The sequence below is a fragment of the Ramularia collo-cygni genome (assembly GCF_900074925.1).
Source record: "Ramularia collo-cygni strain URUG2 genome assembly, contig: RCC_scaffold09, whole genome shotgun sequence".
Lineage (NCBI taxonomy): Eukaryota > Fungi > Ascomycota > Dothideomycetes > Mycosphaerellales > Mycosphaerellaceae > Ramularia > Ramularia collo-cygni.
The window spans coordinates 1,109,041-1,129,272 of record NW_019716263.1 but is presented as its reverse complement, the minus strand read 5'-3'; the positions used below and the strand labels follow the sequence as shown (position 1 = coordinate 1,129,272).

General features: G+C 52.0%; 9 protein-coding genes; 7 read left to right on the top strand and 2 right to left on the bottom strand.

Moving 5' to 3' along the window:
* Positions 1 to 535: 535 nt before the first annotated feature.
* Positions 536 to 1,426, top strand: RCC_06543 (uncharacterized protein; the record flags this gene model as incomplete). Its single annotated transcript, XM_023771806.1, has 1 exon — positions 536 to 1,426. The coding sequence occupies one exon, from the start codon at positions 536 to 538 to the stop codon at positions 1,424 to 1,426; it is 891 nt and encodes a 296-aa protein (XP_023627574.1).
* Positions 1,427 to 2,365: 939 nt separating this feature from the next.
* RCC_06542 (probable oxidoreductase) lies at positions 2,366 to 3,315 on the top strand (the record flags this gene model as incomplete). XM_023771805.1 has 2 exons in its annotated part: positions 2,366 to 2,490; positions 2,547 to 3,315. The coding sequence occupies 2 exons, from the start codon at positions 2,366 to 2,368 to the stop codon at positions 3,313 to 3,315; spliced, it is 894 nt and encodes a 297-aa protein (XP_023627573.1).
* Positions 3,316 to 3,872: 557 nt separating this feature from the next.
* RCC_06541 (uncharacterized protein) lies at positions 3,873 to 6,564 on the top strand (the record flags this gene model as incomplete). XM_023771804.1 has 2 exons in its annotated part: positions 3,873 to 5,724; positions 5,774 to 6,564. The coding sequence occupies 2 exons, from the start codon at positions 3,873 to 3,875 to the stop codon at positions 6,562 to 6,564; spliced, it is 2,643 nt and encodes an 880-aa protein (XP_023627572.1).
* Positions 6,565 to 7,084: 520 nt separating this feature from the next.
* Positions 7,085 to 7,372, bottom strand: RCC_06540 (uncharacterized protein; the record flags this gene model as incomplete). XM_023771803.1 has 2 exons in its annotated part: positions 7,085 to 7,243; positions 7,316 to 7,372. The coding sequence occupies 2 exons, from the start codon at positions 7,370 to 7,372 to the stop codon at positions 7,085 to 7,087; spliced, it is 216 nt and encodes a 71-aa protein (XP_023627571.1).
* Positions 7,373 to 7,762: 390 nt separating this feature from the next.
* On the bottom strand, positions 7,763 to 8,264 carry RCC_06539 (uncharacterized protein; the record flags this gene model as incomplete). XM_023771802.1 has 2 exons in its annotated part: positions 7,763 to 8,144; positions 8,197 to 8,264. The coding sequence occupies 2 exons, from the start codon at positions 8,262 to 8,264 to the stop codon at positions 7,763 to 7,765; spliced, it is 450 nt and encodes a 149-aa protein (XP_023627570.1).
* A 2,448-nt stretch (positions 8,265 to 10,712) lies between these two features.
* Positions 10,713 to 12,645, top strand: RCC_06538 (related to synaptic vesicle transporter SV2 (major facilitator superfamily); the record flags this gene model as incomplete). XM_023771801.1 has 4 exons in its annotated part: positions 10,713 to 11,891; positions 11,958 to 12,037; positions 12,162 to 12,492; positions 12,583 to 12,645. The coding sequence occupies 4 exons, from the start codon at positions 10,713 to 10,715 to the stop codon at positions 12,643 to 12,645; spliced, it is 1,653 nt and encodes a 550-aa protein (XP_023627569.1).
* A 552-nt stretch (positions 12,646 to 13,197) lies between these two features.
* RCC_06537 (uncharacterized protein) lies at positions 13,198 to 13,465 on the top strand (the record flags this gene model as incomplete). XM_023771800.1 has 2 exons in its annotated part: positions 13,198 to 13,223; positions 13,300 to 13,465. 2 exons carry the CDS (start codon positions 13,198 to 13,200, stop codon positions 13,463 to 13,465), a joined length of 192 nt encoding a protein of 63 aa, XP_023627568.1.
* Positions 13,466 to 14,638: 1,173 nt separating this feature from the next.
* Positions 14,639 to 15,176, top strand: RCC_06536 (uncharacterized protein; the record flags this gene model as incomplete). XM_023771799.1 has 3 exons in its annotated part: positions 14,639 to 14,752; positions 14,823 to 14,900; positions 14,979 to 15,176. 3 exons carry the CDS (start codon positions 14,639 to 14,641, stop codon positions 15,174 to 15,176), a joined length of 390 nt encoding a protein of 129 aa, XP_023627567.1.
* A 1,507-nt stretch (positions 15,177 to 16,683) lies between these two features.
* On the top strand, positions 16,684 to 19,690 carry RCC_06535 (related to voltage-gated chloride channel (ClcA); the record flags this gene model as incomplete). XM_023771798.1 has 3 exons in its annotated part: positions 16,684 to 18,055; positions 18,111 to 19,563; positions 19,639 to 19,690. 3 exons carry the CDS (start codon positions 16,684 to 16,686, stop codon positions 19,688 to 19,690), a joined length of 2,877 nt encoding a protein of 958 aa, XP_023627566.1.
* Positions 19,691 to 20,232: the final 542 nt, after the last annotated feature.

Sequence of the window (20,232 nt, the reverse complement as noted above, 5' to 3'; positions counted from 1 at the left end):
GGTTCGAAGCTGGAAGCAAATGTCGTTCTCTCGGTGAGATGATCCTCAACATAAGTTTCAAGGGTCTGGTCGGGCCGACACGTTGATGAAACCACGCGGGAGGCCAGAGAGATCTACCACTTCTTCTCCCACTTCACTTCTTCAACTACATCTATCATCATTTTGTGCTTCACTTGTTCATTGGCACATGCTTGGACGCGATGCAGAGCGTGCATAGAGACACGAGCATCATCCCGGGGAGTACAACCGCCAGCTCCGCACGCTCCGCACACGCGTCTCCCGCTGTGATGCTGGTCTCGAGACAAGCTGCGACGACGCAAGGTGGATTTGCGAGTCGTGTCCCCGTTCGCCTCTGCCTCCATTTTGGCATACCTTATGCCTAATTGCTACAACAAGCTAGGTGGCAAGCAAAGTACAGTTGTGTTTACGAGATTTGTGGAAATGACTGCAACCAGTACRCCAACGAGGCTTTCCTTTGTCACCGGAGTGAGACGGCCGTGGCTCCCCGCTTGGTCGACCGGGTGCTGGCCTGATCATGTCTTACCCTACATCTCTTCCTTTCATTGCTTCGTACTCAATCCTTTTTCTTGATACACGTTCTGACTCCCACATCCTGACGCATTCACGACATATCACGAGAATGGAATCCGAACTTGAGCTCCACCAAATATCAGGACAATTTGAGGAAGAAGCTCCCCCACCTAGCTACTATGCGTCCTTGCATAGTGATGTAAAAATTACATCTATCGCGTCACAGCACAGGTTGAGCCATCCATACCAGCAAGAGCATCCGCCGACAACAAATTGGTTTGTCCGAAGTTGTTCAGAGCCGTCGACCTGGCAACTACTCGCCTCTGGGTCCCTCTTATCCAATGCCACAACTTCAACCAACAAGACACCCACACAGAAGCGACGCTATCGTATTCTTTACCCACCCCACAGATACGAAGAAGTATATCTGCACAGACCGCCGTGGACCTCCCAGGAGAACGCATTCCCACCCCACCACGTTGAAGTCTACTCCGGACGAAAGCGCTACAATCCCGAACCAATTGTTGTCCTAGGACCTTCAGGAAGTGAGGAGAGCTCTTCCCTTACATCTGAAACAAGAGCGCTGGCAAGTGTTCACGTTCAGCGTGTATTGTCCGCTGTCGAGAAACAGGTTGCAGGAATGACACGTCAGGCGACTTTTGCAGAGATGGAATTTTTCAGCTSCGACTGGGTCTACAAGACTGCAGCAGCGAAACATGATATGCGGACTATGATCTTGAGAGCGAGGGAGGAGTGTGCGAGGAGTGTGGGCTTGGTGTTGGGACTGGAAAGCTTCCTGGCGTATGTTGGTGGTGATGCCCGCACGGATGTCCTGATAAGCTTAGGGAGAAGCTGTAAGGAGGTCAGATGGAAGCTGGGGCGGCTGAGCCTTTAATTGGGGAGTAATTGCAATGCATGGAGGCCGATCTACCTCTAGTCACCAACGCCTCGAGGTTGCTCCACGAAAGCRATCCTAGCAACACCTTCTTTTACGTCAATTATGCGGTTGCACAGGAGTGGCGCCGCGACTTGACAGAACCAATTAAGTTACAGACTATTTAGACGTATATGTTACATACCTGCCCGAGACTATACCGTTCACTAATGCCTTCACGCCTACAACGATGCTATGATCTTGGTATTAACATGTCAGAGTCGTGGATCCCTCGAGATAGTCCTTGATTCTGCGAGATCAACCCTCACTCACCACTGAATAACTCACCACTGAATATAAGTCTATGGATATATATCCTGCAGAGCGGCGATCTTCGGAGAAGAATGCGCATTGGAAATACGAGACTGTGGTATTGCTGGCAAAAGCAGCGTCTTTAGAGTCCTGCTGACTTTCATAGAAATGTCGCTACCCCAACCCTAACCCTGAGAACAAACACGATGCACCAAGGGCTGACCGGGCGATGTTGGGCGAACCTGCTCGGTGTGGTCTTTTGGATGTTCGACAAATACCGTCTGAGAGAGCCTTGACACGGTATGCTTCACAGCATGATTCTCTTGCTGTACAGCTGCCTTTGCTATGCATGTGAAGTTCTCAWAATGGTTAGCGTAAAGCGTATAGATCCGCTCGGATCTATCCTTAGTATGTCGATGACGATCTCGATCCGAACGCGTGAAAGTGATGGAAAGGACGATTGGAAAGCTCGATAGCTCATCACCCTCATCTTCTTTCATCGATTGCTCTAAGCACCATCACCCATCAACCACGCAACATCGAGACCTCGAGTCAATCCATCTTCCAGTCAATACWATAATCGATTCACWGGATAGCAGCCGGCAAGCTAGGACAGTTCAATTACACAGAGCTCAGGATTTTGCAAACATGTCAACGACAGCCACAGCAGCGGCGGCCAAGAAGAAGCTGGTCGTCTGTGGAGGTAATGGCTTTCTCGGCAGCCGGATCTGCAAAGCAGCTGTAGCAAGAGACTGGGATGTAGTATCGATCAGGTACAGTTTGCCCTCCCAAAATGATTAAGCTGCCTCATACTGAATGCCAAACCCAGTCGCTCTGGCGAACCAAACTGGCCCTCTGTCTCCGCCCACACAACAGCACCTGCTTGGTCAAAATCTGTCCAATGGCGATCAGCCAATATCCTTCAGCCCGAAACCTACAAAGCCGACCTTGAAGGCGCCAATGCTGTTGTACATTCGATGGGAATCCTCCTCGAGGCAGACTACAAAGGCGTTCTCACAGGCAAGGAATCACCGATTTCTGGCCTTCGTCGTGCTTTCAGCGCAACTAAGCAGGGTGGGAACACAAACCCCATGGATCGGAAACCCGGGCAAACAATTGAGCCGGGCGAAAGAGATGGACAATTGACATATGAGCTCATGAACCGTGACTCCGCGATCGCGTTGGYTAGAGAAGCGAACGACAGTGGTGTCAAGGCATTCTGCTATATTTCCGCAGCAGCGGGTGCTCCGATTCTGCCAGGCAGATACATCACTACCAAACGGGAGGCTGAGAGCACCATATCTTCTGCATTTCCCAGGATGAGGGGTGTGTTTATCAGGCCTGGATTCTTGTACGATTCTTCGAGGGGATTCACGATGCCCATGGCGGCTGTCACATATGGCGGATTCTTGGCCAATTCGCTAACGGGCGGCAACCTAACCTGGCTGATGGGTGCTGGTGGAGCGAAGCCATTGAAGGCGGACCTGGTGGCTGAAGCTGTGGTGGAGGGACTGGCCGACGATGCTGTCAAGGGTCCTGTGGAGGTAAAGGAGATTGAAGAGTTGGCCAACCGGGCGTGGAGGAGAAACATGCTTTAGGAGGAACCTACGGTATATTGTACATTTATGTCCTAGCGTTTTGCGTACCAAAAGGCAACACCGATGCAGGCAGCAGCACCGCAATTCAAGGTTGTTCCAGAAGCTTGGTTTCCTGATCGCTTGTCTGCGCAGTTGCAGCCGGGCGTGCTCTTCTGAGAGCTGTCAGGTACGGCATTCTGTTTCATGAGCTCGAGATGATGTTTGGTGATTTTTCGTGTATCAGGTTCCGCACACATMAACTTTGTCGTGCGAGAATCATGAGCGATCGGAAGACATGTTCGATAAAATGAACGACGGTTTGGCTGCAGGCCAGAAGGCGGAGTGTGCGTTGTGAGAAAGTGGGATGGCATGGGAATGGAGCTGTGTCTCCCGGTTGCTAGGCGGCGACACCCGATCAACAAAGATTTGACGACTTCGAGCTCTCGAACAGGCTGGAGGAGGAGAATCATCGCCGCTTTTGTTTGATACTTTGGCTCTCATGCATGCGGCTGTGAGTTGAACCATCCGACTCTTTCATCCAAGTAGCAGGTCTACCAGCAGAATCACATCCGCCTGCCATGGACGCAGCCAATGCGGGGCAGGGCCATCGCCGCAATGCATCGTCCAAGTCGGCCATCATGAAGTCGTGGGTCTCTTCATCCACCAAGTCTCGTCCTGCTTCACCGGATGACAGCAACGTCAACACCCGCACAACAACAACACACAGCGTTCCGTTGCTCCCCGGAGATGCCCCGTCTCGCTCGTCTCGGGAAGTGCTGGGAGAACGACACAACAATGTGCAGTCTCCTCCATCCTCTCCCTCCAAGAAGAATACCGCGGCGAAGAACAAATCACCCACCAAGAAGAGCAGAGATGGCAAGGATAATGACAAGGAGGCGCGGATCAAGTCGGAGAAATCTTCCAGTAATCTCGCGGCCGTCTTTGCAAAGATGAATCGGTCTAGCAAAGACGTGTCGAGAAATGTGGCCGCGGACAAGGACAAGGAAAACTCCACACCATCAGTGACCTCGCCCGCGAGTATACCACAGACTCCAATCTGGGCTCAGTTTGCTTCTGCAGCCAGCTCCAACACATCCAACCCACCGGGCTCGGGGTCTGATCGTGCCGGGAGCATCCACGAAGAAATCGCCAGGTACACGCCTCAGAACTACTCCCCCAGCAAACAACGAAACTTCAACGGCACTCTTGATCAACCGGGACTGCGACCTACACTCGGAAGTAGACCACAGAGCGCATACTTCTCGGGTTCTGCCGATAGTCTCATGGGTGCCATAGGGAGGAGAGTCRGCGGAGGTCGGACAAGCATGGATGGTAGACGGTCAGAGGAATCATCCCGGAGGCAGGCCGATCAGAACAATAGGGCGTCGCTGGAGAGAGCGGCGATACTGCAGCGCAACTTGACGGACCGCAAGACAAGTGCCGGTAGCTCTGAGCAGCCGGCAAAGGAGAAGCTCAGTATCATCAAGAGAGGTGGCCGGGTCATGGCAGCAGTTGCTGCCTTTCAAGGCAAGAAGCCGGGAGCTCAAGCTACAAAGGAGATTGCGGAGGTTCCATTGGACCCAAAGGCCGTCGATGCTGCCTTTGAATCGGTACTGGACTCTCGGAACATCCCCGAGCCGATGAGGCAAAAGATGCGAACCTTGACACTCCGCGTCAAGGCAGACTTTATCAAACAGGATTCCGAGGCCACCAAGACGGCGACAGCAAATCCAGTGGGGACTCTCAATGGCGAGCCTAGTGGCATCTATGTCATGTCCGGCGGTGATGACGAGTCCGTGCCTACCAAGCAACATGACGATGAGGACGATAGCAAGTCCACGAAACGATCCAGACCGCGTAGCAGGACATTCACATTCTCCAGAGGAGATCGCAAGGACAAGGGTGATGCTTCTCCCGCCAAGAAGCATCGATCTCAGAGCAAGAATAGGCCGACATCAATTCAGATATCAAAGGARCCTTGCACAAAATCGCAAACCACACCGACAACTCCTACCGGATCGGCGGGACGCAAGAGTTTCCTATCTGCAAATCCCGCGGATTACATCACCTACCTTCGTAAGAATCAAGATCCGGCAAAGGTCGAGGTCGGTCGCCTGCATAAACTACGGATATTGCTGCGGAACGAGACAGTGGCATGGGTTGATAGCTTCATCTCGCAGCAAGGCATGGCCGAGATTGTTGCTCTATTGAACAGGATCATGGCCATTGAGTGGCGAGAGGAACACGAAGACCAGCTGCTGCACGAGACATTGCTATGTCTGAAAGGACTTTGCACGACTGAACGAGCCATGGCGGAACTTGATCAAGTGGCAGATACGCTGTTTCCAGCTTTGCTGGGCATGTTGTTTGATGATGAGAAGAAAGGTCCGGCAGAGTACACGACCCGAACCATCATCATCAACGTACTTTGTAAGTTCTGCATCYCACTCAATCCAACGCCAGTAGCTAACAGAAGCAGTCACGTTCCTCGCAACAGCGACAAACGCATCCTCCGAAGTACTTGAGCAGCGCGCTCGAAGAATCCTCGCATACATGGGCGAGCGTCCCGAGCCAGAGGATGCTCGTCCCGTGGACTTCGTCCTCACTATGCGTGTTTCCAGGCCGTACAAAGTGTGGTGCCGGGAGGTCAGCAATGTCACCAAGGAGGTGTTCTGGATCTTTATCCACCATCTGAACGTTGTGCCTCACCCTAAACCGACCAGCTCCCACTCTCAAAGTGAAGATCCAGAAAGTGCAACTGTGCTCTCTACGACATACATCCAGCGACACTTTCCCGGCGCTCGACCTCCAGTCCCCGCTGCACCGTACATTGGTGGTGTCGAGTGGGACGCCACGACATACATCACCGCACATATGGATCTTCTCAATGGTCTGATTGCATCACTCCCTACCCCGGCAGCTCGAAATACGCTGCGCAAGGAAATGGAAGCATCCGGATTCGAGAAGGTCATGGGTGCTGTACTGAGGACTTGCAAGGAGAAGTTCTACGCGGGAGTACACTACCAATTAAAGGCTTGGGTAGCGGCTGCGCATGAAGATGGCTGGCAAACGAGATTTGTACGTGAAGGTCCTTCGCATGAGGAAATTGCTGAGCAGGCTATGCGGGCAAGAAGTGCCAGTCCCAGGAAGAAGAAGAGCGATGATGCCCCTAAGCTTGATGCGCCCAAATTGGAGGCCCCAAAATTGGACCTTGGATTCGAGATGAGTGGGAAGGGAGGAGACGATGATGATGATGGGTGGTTGGGATGAACGAACGATTCACAGGGAGACAGACCCTTGACGACTTTACGATCTTTCTTCGAGCGACTGATTACACACTGGGGCGCTATCTCTTGGGAATTGACTTGCACAGTCCTTTCAGTCTGGATTGGGTAAAGGCTGGCACGGGGATTGGATGGTGGTGTTTTTTTTTCATAATGACCTCTCTCTTCCTCTCTTACACACACACTCCTGGATGCTGTCTTCACAAGGTAGCAGCCGGCCACGAATCAACAGACATAGCCACGCATGGTATTAATGAGTATACGGACAATTCAATACCTTATAGCATTCTTCCACATGTTCGTCTTCTAGGCGATAAAAGTATATACTAAAAGTCTCGCATTCATATCCGGTGCAACAAGAAACCCCCTTTCCCACTTTCCGAGCATCGACACGCTATCCGCAGTGTCAATACAATACAATTTGGTTCGAGTTTGCCACGCCTGCGCCTATTCCGTRGCATGAACATGAATCAATCTACTGTCCTCCCAGCAGATCCGTTGTCCGCTTAGTTCGCAGTCTCGGKWGGGCCATGCAAAGTGATATGAAGCTCCTGCGACTCCGCTTCCCACCTGTAACCGAGCACATCCCGGTCAATCAGCGCATCGATCAGGGGCTTTGCAGCGGAGAGTTTCTCGTAGGTCATGTTGGGGATTATGAAGGTCTCCTGTGTTGTTGGGTCGGTATGTCAGGTGTGCTTGCTGGCTGGATGATATGATGTATTGTTGATCAAACTCACTTGTATGTTCTCTGGGCTTTGACTAGCGGGCTGGGTGGAACCAGTTTGGTCCGACATGTTTGACGTGGTACTTCGTCACGGGGTGAGATTTGGATGGTCGTAGAGGTTCACTCTTGTGGGGGTTGCGATGAGATGAGATGGTTTCGAGAGAGGAGTGGCTGTGGGCTTTGTATGTCTCGATTATTGTTTCTCTCTGTGACTTCGGAGGGCAGGCAGCGAATTTACATCAGTATTCCCTTAGGATGATTAAGAGGTCATTGCAGGATGAAGGATGCTTAAGAGGTCGTTGCAGGATGAAGGATGGAACGATGGAAGGGAACACCAGCAAGAGTGTACGTTGATTGGTTGATCTATAGGATAGACCGGCCTAGCAAAAGGTAAAGCAGCATCCCCATCGACTTTAAAAGTAAAAAGATGACGCCAGCTCCATCACCTCCGGCGATTGTATCAAAGCAACTTCTTCTTCACCTCGTAGCTCTGAATCTTGAATCCAGCATTGTCGCAGTTGGTCTCTTTCACGTCGTGGTCATCACCACTGCAATCATCCTTGGCGTAGAGTTTGGCTTTGAAGCCATCTGCGTGCCAGCTGTATCCCTCGGCACCACCACCGCCCACTCTCTGGCAGCCCTGTCTTCTAGTGCTTCCTGCCTGCCCATTCGGGTTTCCGTTGCATCCGAGGCTGCTGAAGAACTCGATCTCCCATCTGTCGGCTCTGGCTTCGAGAGTTGCGTTGCCAGGCGCGCTTGGCAAGGCCCAGGCCGGGAAGGAAAGGGCGAGCGCCGCCAATGTCAAGTGGATTGCGTGCATGTTGCTGGTTGGTTGGGGAAATCTATCCATCTGTTAGTTGTAGTCATGAATTGAATTCGCTTTCTTTGACCCACGCTTGAGTATCTGGTTTCTTGTTGGTTCTCGAGGAGGTGATTGTTCTGGAGCTTGCCAATCGATCCATGGAGATATGGGGCGAATATATAGACATGTGGACCTCATTGAAGCATTCGAGCGACTTAGGAGAAGTATGAATCTCGCCGAGGTAAAGTTAGACGATCCTGCATGAAGGCAGTATGAAGGATGGGCCAGCGCGAAGGATGGAGGGATGGAGGGATGAAATAGCAAGAAGGCTGAAATGGCTCAAATGACGGACCAGAACGAAGGATGGACTGAAACAAACAATCGATCGACGCGAAATCTTCGTGCAAGGCCAGAAGGCCAGCATGCCTTTCCAAGGACAAAATGCCGAGACTAGTGGGAGACACAGGGGCTCGACATCGATACTCGTTGGAAACTTAACCCCTTCAGCTTATGCGCGAGTGATCATCATTCATTGACTACGCAATGACAAAGTATTAATGATTGTTGCGGGATTGCACCAGCCCAAGTTCAAGTGAGCCATGAGTCTGATTCGGGGTGCACGTTCCGAGGTCGTTAGAGGCAGTAGTCTGGGAAGTCCTTCGACAAGGACAAAGCCGCGAGGAGTCTTTGGCAAGGATCGATCCTGAAGGACGCAGATGGACGTGATTCGTCGCGATAGACGTCGCGAGGGATCGCATTGATGACATCTTCGGTTACCAGCATTGAGCGTCTGCGTACGTCGAAGTAGTCATTACAATCCTGAAGTATGGACCATTAGAGCCTTTGTTTAATCCCAACATCAGTGATCTGGCCGCGACCGCGACCAATCTCCCTCCAGATGTGCCCACCTCCAACGCGGTTCCGTTGGACCCTATGGAGTGACTTTGCTMCTTCAGACTTGTGTGACAACAGGACCAGTTCTAGATCCTTGATGGTTCAATCTTGTACCATAGAGGGCTAGCTGACATTCTATGCACTATACACACGCCTCGGTGCTCGGAAGATGGAATCCTGCATTTCATGATGCCAATACCTGTGGTCTGTGCCGCTGATGGAGTGCTCGTCCTGCTTGGTGCAACTTACCACCGAACGGCGATAGGTGGGTATAAGTGCGGGTCACTCAAGGTCAGGTATGGACTTCCGGGCACTTCGAGTCTTCCTTGGAGGTTGACCCATCCACGAGGCAGGAGGGAATCGAACGGCAGTTGCACCTACGAAGGACTAGTGGTCCAGTACCTAGTAGCAGAGCCTCGGGGCGAGAGTCGTAGAATAGGTGGCATCGTCTGGTGTTGGAGTGGTTTCAGCATTCTTCCACGCTGAAAGATCTCTTTCCCTCCATCTGACACGGAAGGAGCTCCCCCAGCGGATCGGCGTAGTTGATCGCGGTGGTCGGAATGAAGAGTCAAAAGTTGATGCTAGGCGGCGAGCCGACAACCGTCCACTTAACAGACACTTACCTRCTGTTGGTATGAGAGAAGAATGAGATGCTGCTGTTAGCTAATATTCTTTGTCAACCGCCATGATTGCGTCGTTCATCTGAACTTACTCCCGAGGTTCTATTGGCTGATATTTCAACCACGCATCGACGGAGCTCCGGATCTAACACTTCGACAATTGACGAAAGCTGTAGATGCCAGCGTTTCGAAACCTGTAAGCTCCGTTTCTTACTCTAATTTACGGGCTTGTCTCCTATCCGAATTTAGGTTTTAGCATATCGAATAAAAGCCCTTAGCTAGGGCTTTAATTTGGCTTATTTAAAATTTGTTTTAAGGAAGCGATTCAAACGTTCTTGCGTGTTAAACTTATCGAGTCCAAAGTCGGAGTTTTAAAGTCGGACCCTGAAATTTACCCTACATTGTGAAATTTACCCTACATTGCGAAGAACTTCAAAACAGACTCTATAAGTTTAACACGCAAGAATATTAGTATCGCTTCCTTAAACGAGATTCTGAATGAGCCAAATTGAAGCCCTAGCTAAGGGCTTGATAACTTAGATTTGTGAACAGCTAACGATACGCGAGCGCGCCGCGAGTACCGTTTTAGTAAGCTTAACGAGCTTGACTTCAGAAGTCGAATTGTCGAAGTGTAAGATCTGGAGCTCCTTAGCATCCTGGACCCTGCCTTACCTAAGATCACCTAGCGTGATTGGGGCCCCGCTTGGTGGGATCGTCAAATCAATAATAATCAACTCATGTACGATATAAACGAGTTGACAAGCAGGTCAAGTCCGAGAAGAAGAGCCAGTGCTGAGAGCTCTGCCCGAAGATCTGTCGGATCCATGCTTGATGAGACTATGTGGCAACGAGAAGCCTCCAGTCCTCATCGAGAGTCGACACTCATCATGAACGGTACGAAGTTCCCCAAGAAAATCCCCGGCCACACCTTCCAGCCGTTGCCATGCGCCCACGTGCAAAAGCGAGGACCAGCGTGAACTCAAGGCTGCGCTCGCGTGATCTACCAAGTAATAAGTGGGTCCCCTCGATAAGAATATTATTGAATTCAAGGCGTTCCCTCGCGACGATCCCGCTTTTCTTTTGCATGTACCCGTATGCGACTTTGGAGCGCTGGATTGACCTCGCCCACTCGAGACGCCGCCGACCTAGAAAACCAACGCTTGCTTTCGCCTGCCACCAGAGCCAGCTTCGAGATGGAGGATGTCAATGACAAAATCAAAGGTCCTTCTCATGCGCCACCATACGAACCTGCTCTCAGCGATGAGGTCTCCCTCGGAAAGGGCGACTTGCTCAGTCTGGAAAGCTTGGATCCGGTCTTGAATGCAAAAATGCACTTGATCAACAACGCGATTGACGAGATTGGCATGACGGGATATCAATGGCGACTCTTTTGCCTCAATGGCTTTGGCTACGCGGTCGATTCGCTCATTCTGCTCATCCAGTCCATCATCGCGACGCAGGCAGCGTACGAATTTAATCCGGGCTTCAAAAACGGAATGACAATAGCCGCGTACGTGGGAATGTTGATCGGAGCGCTCTTCTGGGGACTTTCTGCCGATGTCATTGGACGCAAATATGCCTTCAATGTCTCGCTGCTGATCTGCTCCATCTTCTCCATTGTTGCAGGAGCTTCGCCAAACTGGATTGTTCTGGGCTTGTTCGTCTGTCTCTCGGCCTTTGGAGCGGGTGGAAATCTCGTCCTCGATACCGCGGTCTTTTTGGAATATCTTCCTTCGAAGAATGCATACCTCGTCACTCTCATGGCTGCTTGGTGGGGTGTTGGACAACTCATCGCAGGACTATTCGCGTGGGCATACATGCCCAACTACTCTTGTGGCGACCCTGCCGAGACGGGCATTGCTTGCAACTGGGACAATAACGCTGGCTGGCGCTACGTCTGGTTCACCTCGGGTGCTTTTGTCTTTGTCCTGAGCATTGCTCGAGTTACTGTTCTTCGACTCCGCGAGACCCCCAAATACTTGGTCGGCGAAGGCCGGGATGAAGAAGTCGTGGAAACCCTTCAGTTCATCGCCAGGAAATACAACAGAGACTGCAGCCTGACCATTGAGACCATGCAGGCATGCGGTGTCACCGGCGCTGCTACTAACACAGTCAAGCAGGGCGGCAAGCGCTTCCATTTCTCCTTTGCTGATGTCGGTCGTCATGTCAAAAGTCTCTTTTCTTCCCGAAGATTGGCACTGAGCACCTCACTCATCTGGTTTTCCTGGGTCCTCATTGGTCTAGCCTATCCGCTATACAATGTCTTCCTACCGGTACAAAGCCTGCTCCTACCTCCTCGAACTTCAAAACATGTGCTGACTTCGATGATGCACGTGTAGCAATATATCGCAACCAGAGGTGTTGAGCTTGGTGGCCTCAGCGACAACGACAGATGGCGGAACTACGCCATCACCAACTTGTAAGCGACCCGACGAACGATTGGAAGTACTTGTGAGCGCAYAGCACCTCATTATCGCAGTGTTGTCTCACGATCATTCCTGCTCTGCGTGATATAATGCTGACAATGCTGGCTTTTAATTCAGGTGCAGCATACCCTCCCCGATCTTGGCAGCCTTGATGTGCAAGTCCAGGTTCTTCTGGGGCAGAAGAGGAACCATGATCATCGGTGCACTGCTCACCATGATCTTCTTCTTCGCTTACACGCAAGTCTCATCAAATGCCGGGAACTTGGGCTATACCTGTGCTATCAGTTTCTGTCTCGTAAGTTTCCCCATTTCATTTCCGTCCGTTCTCCATATAGCAGCATGTATCCACTTCTGGAAATTCACTTGCATTGCGCAATGTCGGGATCCAAGCCACAAATTTCACGGTGATCTCCAAAATGTCTGGGTGGCGAGCCTCAGCCGCATCCCCGAAAGGATGCCCTATGCGATCAAACTACTGGAACTCCGGACGATTAGGCGGTGATATGATGTCTGGGTGGCGAGCCTCAGCCGCATCCCGTTACAGGATGCCCAAACGCGACAAACCACTGGATTCTCGCAACGACTTTTTGCAGTGATTTGATGTCCGGGTGGCGAGCCTCAGCCTTTGAAATAAACCGACCATCGAGATCTGGATTACGAGTGAATGATGACTCTTCGCCGCACTCCTTCGACACGTGCCCAGAATCGTTGATCGGGCTTGCCGTCGCCTACAGAAGTCATTTAGTGACAACTCCCCGGGCCTCTATGGGAGTAACCTGCTGCCTTGCACATCATTTTACGATTTCGCAGCGAGACTCAATCGCACATCGAGCCGCCAGCATTGATGGCCTGCTCCTCCGCATATGGCCGTACAGCAAAAGCTTGGAGCCGGCAGCTTCGTCTCCGGAACCGTGTCACATCGAATCTTTTGCAGCCTCTTTCTCCGAACGTGGCTTGTGAGACACTTGCATGGTAACTGACACCCGTTGATTAGAACATCTACTACGGCACGCTTTATGCCTACACCCCGGAGGTAAGAACATGTCCTGCCTTCAGAGGTTCAAGTGCTTTCACTAATCATGCTCCAGGTCCTCCCTTCAGCTCATCGCGGGACGGGAAACGGAATAGCAATCRGTACGCTACCAGAGGACAGATGGGCATACTGCGTAGCTCAGAGATGTCTCGCGAGCTACGCTACGCCTTGGCCCATGTTGAAGTTGTGTCAGACGTCGCTAACGCTTCCCCTCGAATTTAGGTCTCAATCGCATTATGGGGATCATGAGCGCAATCATTGCTACGTATGCGGATACCGCAACCTCAGTTCCCATCTTCCTCTGCGCAGCTCTATACATAGTCATGGCCATGGTTGCTGCTGCGTTCCCGTTCGAGCCTATGGGAAGCAGGAGCTCATAGAATCATAGACGCCAGATCAAGATGAAGGTCGCCGGGCTCCTCGCGGTACATCAACGACTGCGCTCGCGAGCAGATAGCGATGATCATCAAATCGACGCGTCCTAAGGAGAGTCTTCGATCATCGTCGGTGTCATAGAGAGGTGAACGCCTCTGATTTCATTGGACAGCGTGGAAACTTCAAGTTCACCGCCGCTTGTACGTTGATGCTTCAAGCAAGGAGTTCRAAGATACCCCAACGTCAACGCTACTGCCTTTGAGCGAGTTTGCTCTGGACTAATCGAGGCATGATTTCGGCCAGCTTGTGCCACTCGTATCGCGAACACTATTCTAGCCAATGAATTCGTCAATATTGATTGGTCTCGTATCAACTGGTCATCAATCTGCTTCAAATCCAACCGATTTCATGACTGAATTGCTCTGAAGAAATCATCCCCGAAGTCATGCCACAGTCCGATGGACCCAACTCTGGAGCCTGGAGGTAGGTAGCTGGCGCAGAATCGGCGTTTGTGACGAGATGCACAGCCTGGGAGATTGAATAGTTGCAGCCTGGATGGCTGACGCTATCGGGTGTAACTTATCGGTAGACTGGAATCCTTCGTTCCTTTCAAGCTTCTTGTTCATATTATACTCACAGCATCTGCTCGTTTTCAGAATCTCTCAATTCCTCCGCAGATCACGATGCCGTTCTCAAAAYCGATGCGCAATGCGGTATTGCAGGCGGTGTTCCTACATATCGTCAAGTTGATTGTATCTCACCACCTTTGGTCATCTACAGAAGCAGATTTTACCAATCAGCTGTTCCATCTGTTCCCGAACACGACTGAGTTGAGCAATAATGCGACCAGCCCTGTCGCTAACTTGAATGGACCGAGTACGGCCTCTCAGGATATCTCCCATGTGGTAAATGGAACGTCTGCATTTCCTAACAGCAACGACAAATCCTTCTACTGGAATAAACTCCCTCGAGATATTGCTATTGCCATTGTTATCGCAGTACTCGAGTATTATTGGCAAATCTGGCTTGAGAGAATACTACCAGCTCGTCCACGAATCTTCAAAATGGTCGGCGAGAAGGATTTGCTTGATGAAGATGATGCTCGCGAAGATCTGCTGGTCAAGAAGTGGATTGCTAAAGGCAAGATCCGGCGTGCTTCACTGAGCTTGTGGAACACGGCCTGCAAATGGATCCTGGACATGTCTGTTGGTCAGCTCTGGATCGTTTGCGTATCTTATGTGCTGGAGGAACTTCTGAGATCGGAGAGCGGCCGGTTACTCGAGACGAGCAATGTGAAAGGGTAGGTGGAAGTGCAGCGTCTGCCATGTTCGATCATTTGCCTCGCGACAAGCTGACGTTTGCTTCGACAGGAGCTGGGATTCCGCTATCTTATCTCGTTTTTGGACATTCAGCCCTTGGCATCGTTGGGTGCGCTCGTAGTTGTTCCTGTAAGCAGCATCTCCGAAGCCTTACTACGAGTTTTTCGTGTTTTGAAGATGCATGCTAACCTCGACAACTCTCTTCAGGCACATAAGCGGGTCGTTTTCATAGCAGGAATGGACTTGCTGGCGAGTACATCATGGGGGCTGTTCGCCAAAAGAATCACTCCATGGCTTCTGACGACCGGATTCGTCAAGGACGTGGTTGGTAACATGTCTGAAGGCAGCCGGAATGGGACGCATATATCTCCCTTTGGGCCACCGCGGATTGGCGATGAGCTGTGAGTCGACGAGCCAGGGGACGACTCGATAGCAAAGGAGTCCCGGGCAGTAACGCAACACGTCACTCAACAATGCAGTCACCACTCAACGCAAGTCTTCGCGTCCCTGTTGGTTCTTCTTCGTCTCGACATCGGGCCGTCATGTGGAATTATGAACGGCTCGACGAACCGTGGAGCTCCTCTCTCCCTAAGTGGARGAAGGAAAGGATCGACTCAGCATACGAACAACTCGTCGGGGATATTAATATTGGCATCGCAGGATAGGTTAGCTTCTGGAGAGATGTATGCGGGGCAATGCTTGTCCACGCGGTTGCAGGTCATCTGCAGCACCAGGTTGAGACGATTGCTCGTGTCGGAAGTTCGCGGTTTCAAGACGAGATGGCTGAATCGCGGACACTGCGCAGAATGTAGGTACACAACAAGAATGTAGCTGCGCCTTCCATGACAGCTTGAGAGCGTTAGCGCGGGTCAGATGCTGCTCGAGAGTTTCCCTTGCTGGTTTTACTTTTGTTGGTCGTTCATCCTCTAGGCTCTGGAGCTGAGCTATTTGATATAAGAGCATCAGCCATCACCGTCGGAATATTCGTCTGGACACTGTTGCCATGCTGAGGTTCTATWTCAGCAAGGTCCAATGAAAGCAGGTCTGAAGAAGCTCCGAAGAGCTGTCAGTGTTTCACAAAGCCGCCGTCGCCAATCACCCGACACCCACCTTGCGGCAGTTCATGTCAAGGACTTGCCTGTCATGCATGTAGGTTGGCGAAAGCTCAGGAAGCACAGCTGACGTCCCCTCCCACACCCACAGAACCCCACCACACGCACGATCTGCGGCCTACCCTCCCATATGCAGGGTGTAGCTCGTTTTTGTGGAGACGCAGCTGCACCTTTTCGGCGGCTGGGTTGTTTTTCACCACGCCATTGCCGCACCGAGACGTGTGTCATGTGCATCTTGCCGTATCGGCCAAGCAGACGGCGTGCAAAGAAGTGTGTTCGTGGGTGGAGCAGCGGAAGCTCTTATCTGCGGTGATGATGGCATCACTGGTATGCCCGGTTCCGCGAACTGCAGCTTCATGCACCATCAAGACGCGGCATACCTTCATCGATCGGTACTCCGTCCTTCAACGCTGACCCTCTGTCGGAGCATCCATTCTCAGGCAAAGCACTCCACGTGCAACTGGATCAAAATTCGGGATCACGCCTATCGATCCGGTGTCACCGCCGGAAGAGAGCCACGCTGCCCGTGCCTGTGATGTTTCGGACGTGACCAGGGTGGTGTACAAGGGTGCGATTGCTCGTGCAAAAAGACAGCCGCACTACTACCTGACCACGTCGAACTCAACCTTCGACCGCACCTTTGCCCTGTGTGTTACCGTCGTCGCTCCCTTTTCCTCTTCGTTCGGAAACGGTGGTCCATCAGCACGAGCATGCTCTTACCGGACCCCGGAGTTAGAAGCAAACTTTAGGTACGGCATCACGTTTCCGTTTCCCCCACCAACGGGGCGAGTCAAGACGCGATGCCGAAGTCAGTGGCGTCCCACCACAGTCTGGCGTCGAGCAATAACGACATCGACATCGACAACGACGTTGAGGACTACGACGACGACTACGACATCGACGAGCAGCAAGCGGAGGCCATTCGAAACGCATACCGGAATGCTTTCCCAAGCCAGCAGCAGCCACCGCGATCTCGTCACGAAAACATGCAGTCTCATCACCACGCTAAACACCGTGCTTCGGACGGAAACATGAGCTTGCAGGTGCCTTCACGCACGCCTGCTGATGAAACCACTGGCTTGCTCAGTAGCCCTGACCTCACACGAAGTGGATATCGAACAGGAAGCACGCCGGGGACACCAAGGTTCAGAAGATCGCAGAGCTATGTCCACTCTTCACGGGGTGCCCCAGGCAGCCGTCGTGGATCCTTTGCTCGAGGGCTCATGAAGGCTTTGGAGAGGACCGACRAACAGACACGGTCGAACCAAGGCATGTCTACCTCGAAGCGATCGTTTTATTGGGACAATCGAGCGTGGTACGATCAGTTCACCTCCACCGACTGGGTGCACGACAGCATCGCGGATTCGTACCGTGTCAAGGAGTTGAGGAGCAGGAAGGACTTCAAGGGAAGAGTAAGATCATTCTTCGACGGTGCTCAGGGGTGGGTGCTGGTCTTCATCATCGGATGCATCACAGCAGGCTTTGCCTACATCATCGATGTGACAGAGGCTACGATCTTCGACTTCAAGTCTGGGCACTGTCATAAGCACTGGTATCTCAGCAAGCGTCAGTGTTGTGACGGTGCGAGTATCTGTGATGAATGGCACAGGTGGTCGCAATCGACGGCCCAAGATGCAGATGGCAAGCTATGGGTGGACTATGCGGCTTTTGTTGCATGGGTGGCTTTCTTGGCTCTCACGGCCTGTGCTATTACGCTAATGACCAAGACAACAATATCTTCCGCAATTTCGCTCTCGACGCTGGATGAGAACCTCGGCGCTGAACACCACGACGCTCGAAAATTCAACACCGAAGGTGGCCCACGCGCCGTAAGCCCAACGCGGCGTTTCCAGGAGGCCGCTCGACGGCCGCCAGTAACATACTATCCCGCAGCTGGCAGTGGAGTGGCTGAGGTCCGGGTGATATTATCCGGCTTTGTTTTGCACGGATACCTTGGAGTGCGAACGCTGATGTGCAAGACTATTGGTCTGGTGTTGAGCGTCGGATCCGGGCTCTCGATTGGAAAAGAAGGACCCTATGTGCATATTGCTACATGCATTGGCAATATCGTGTCCCGTGCATCGTCCAAGTATCGCAACAATGACGCCAAACGTCGCGAGATTCTCTCGGCCTCAGCAGCAGCCGGTGTAGCAGTTGCTTTTGGAGCGCCCAGTAAGTAGCGGCGAAGATGATGTGAAGACTCGAGCCACCACTAATACACCCCTAGTTGGCGGAGTCTTGTTTGCTCTGGAAGAGGTTAGCTACTACTTCCCACCCAAGACGCTATTCCGCACGTTTTTCTGTTGCATAGCCGCAGCATTGTCGTTGAAATTTCTGGACCCGTACGGAACGGGGAAAATCGTGCTGTTTGAAGTGCGTTACCTCACTGATTGGAAGTTCTTCGAAGTGGGTGTTTTTGCCCTACTGGGAGTCCTTGGTGGCACTCTTGGAGCACTCTTCATCAAAGCCTCGAGGCTGTGGGCAAAGACTTTTCGCCGAATCGGAGTGATTAAAAGCTATCCGATGCTGGAAGTGTTCGTCGTGGCCGTCATAACAGGCCTAGTCAGCTTCTGGAATCGATACACCCGCATCCCTGTGGCGGAACTATTGTATGACCTTGCTGCTCCCTGCAGCGCCTTCACTTCCTCGGATCATGCCCTCTGCCCGACCGAAGAGGAAATCCCGGAGACGATTCAATACCTCTTCGCCGCTTTCATCATCAAGGCTGTGCTTACAATTATAACCTTTGGAATCAAAGTCCCCGCAGGTATATACGTGCCCTCCATGGTCGTTGGCGGTCTGCTTGGGAGAATTGTAGGACACGTTGTCCAGCTGCTGATCTTGAAGTACCCGGACTTGGCATTCTTTGCGAACTGCCCCAATAATGGCTCTCCAGAAGAGTGTGTTGTGCCTGGTGTGTACGCGCTGGTGGCGGCTGGAGCAACGATGTGCGGTGTCACACGTCTTTCGGTCACGCTTGCAGTGATACTATTCGAATTAACCGGCAGTCTTGAGCACGTGCTCCCATTTTCCATGGCTGTGTTGATCGCCAAGTGGACCGCTGATGCCCTCGAGCCGTTGAGCATTTACGATCTTCTAACGGACATGAACGCCTATCCCTACTTGGACCACAAAKTGCGGCCAGTCTTCGATACAGACCTTGGCGACATTACGTCTGAGCTCAACCCGAACCGGTACATTGACATTTCGTCGTCGCCACTGGTATCGGCCAAAAGCTTGCGTTTCAAGCTGGAATACCTACACATGGCCGGCGAGCTCGATGGTGGACTCCCAATCCTGAGAGACAGCGCTCTTGTCGGCTTGATCCCTGGCCCTGATCTGGAATACGCTCTCGATCACCTTGAGAGTGAAGAAGACGCCATGTGTTTGATGAGTTTACGAGATGAGAGGAGAGACGACGATGCGCGTCCGAGCTCGAACGCCGTTGCAGATGATGATGCCGATGAGGATGGAGCAACGGTCACGAATGACGAGCCTGTTCCCCCGGAGGAGGATCCGACCGACTWTACGCGCTACATCGACCCTGCGCCCGTGTCGCTGGAAGTGTCGGCTCCCATGGATTTGGTGTTTGAGTGTTTTGTGAAGCTAGGGCTTCGGTATATATGCGTGCTGCAACATGGGCGGTACATCGGAATGGTTCACAAGAAGGCGTTTGTGAGGTAAGTGAATCTGCTTCGCGATTTCCATGCAAGAAATTTACTCACTCCATCTCTAGATATGTAAAGCACGTGCAGGACCAGGAACGAGCCGGAGGTGCGGTTCAGCATGAAGCATGACAGCCCATGAATGCACCATGGAGGAGCATCTGGTCATCTGAGATTTAGCGGGTCGCATCTGAATGCATGAGAATAGATGGCATGGGAGACTTGAAATGCAATACAACTTGACGGCAGTGTTGGTCGTGACATTTTTTCCGTGCTTTTTGAAGCCTTTCGAACATCTCGTCGCGTATTGAACCTAGCTCTTCTTCACGTGCATACGCGTTGATGTTTGCCAGAATGTTTGTTTGGAGACGACGTGGACTCTCCCTCCGTCGCAGCATTCATCGTTCTTTCCACCAGATCTTCAACCCCGGATCGCCCCAATTTCAAGCTTCCAGATCGTGTCACGTCTTACTCGCGCTGTGTCTCGAAGATTGTACACCTCGAACGTGCCGATCTCAGGTCCGGAGCGTGGGGAAAATCCGCGTCGAAAACGTCAAAGTTGGAACTCACCTACCTCTATTTTCTTGATCACTTACATTTTCAAGCCGCCAAACCTCCCCGGCGATCGATCCATTCACATCTTCCGCGCAGAGAGCATCCAGGCCGCTGCTCACTCCCAACTAT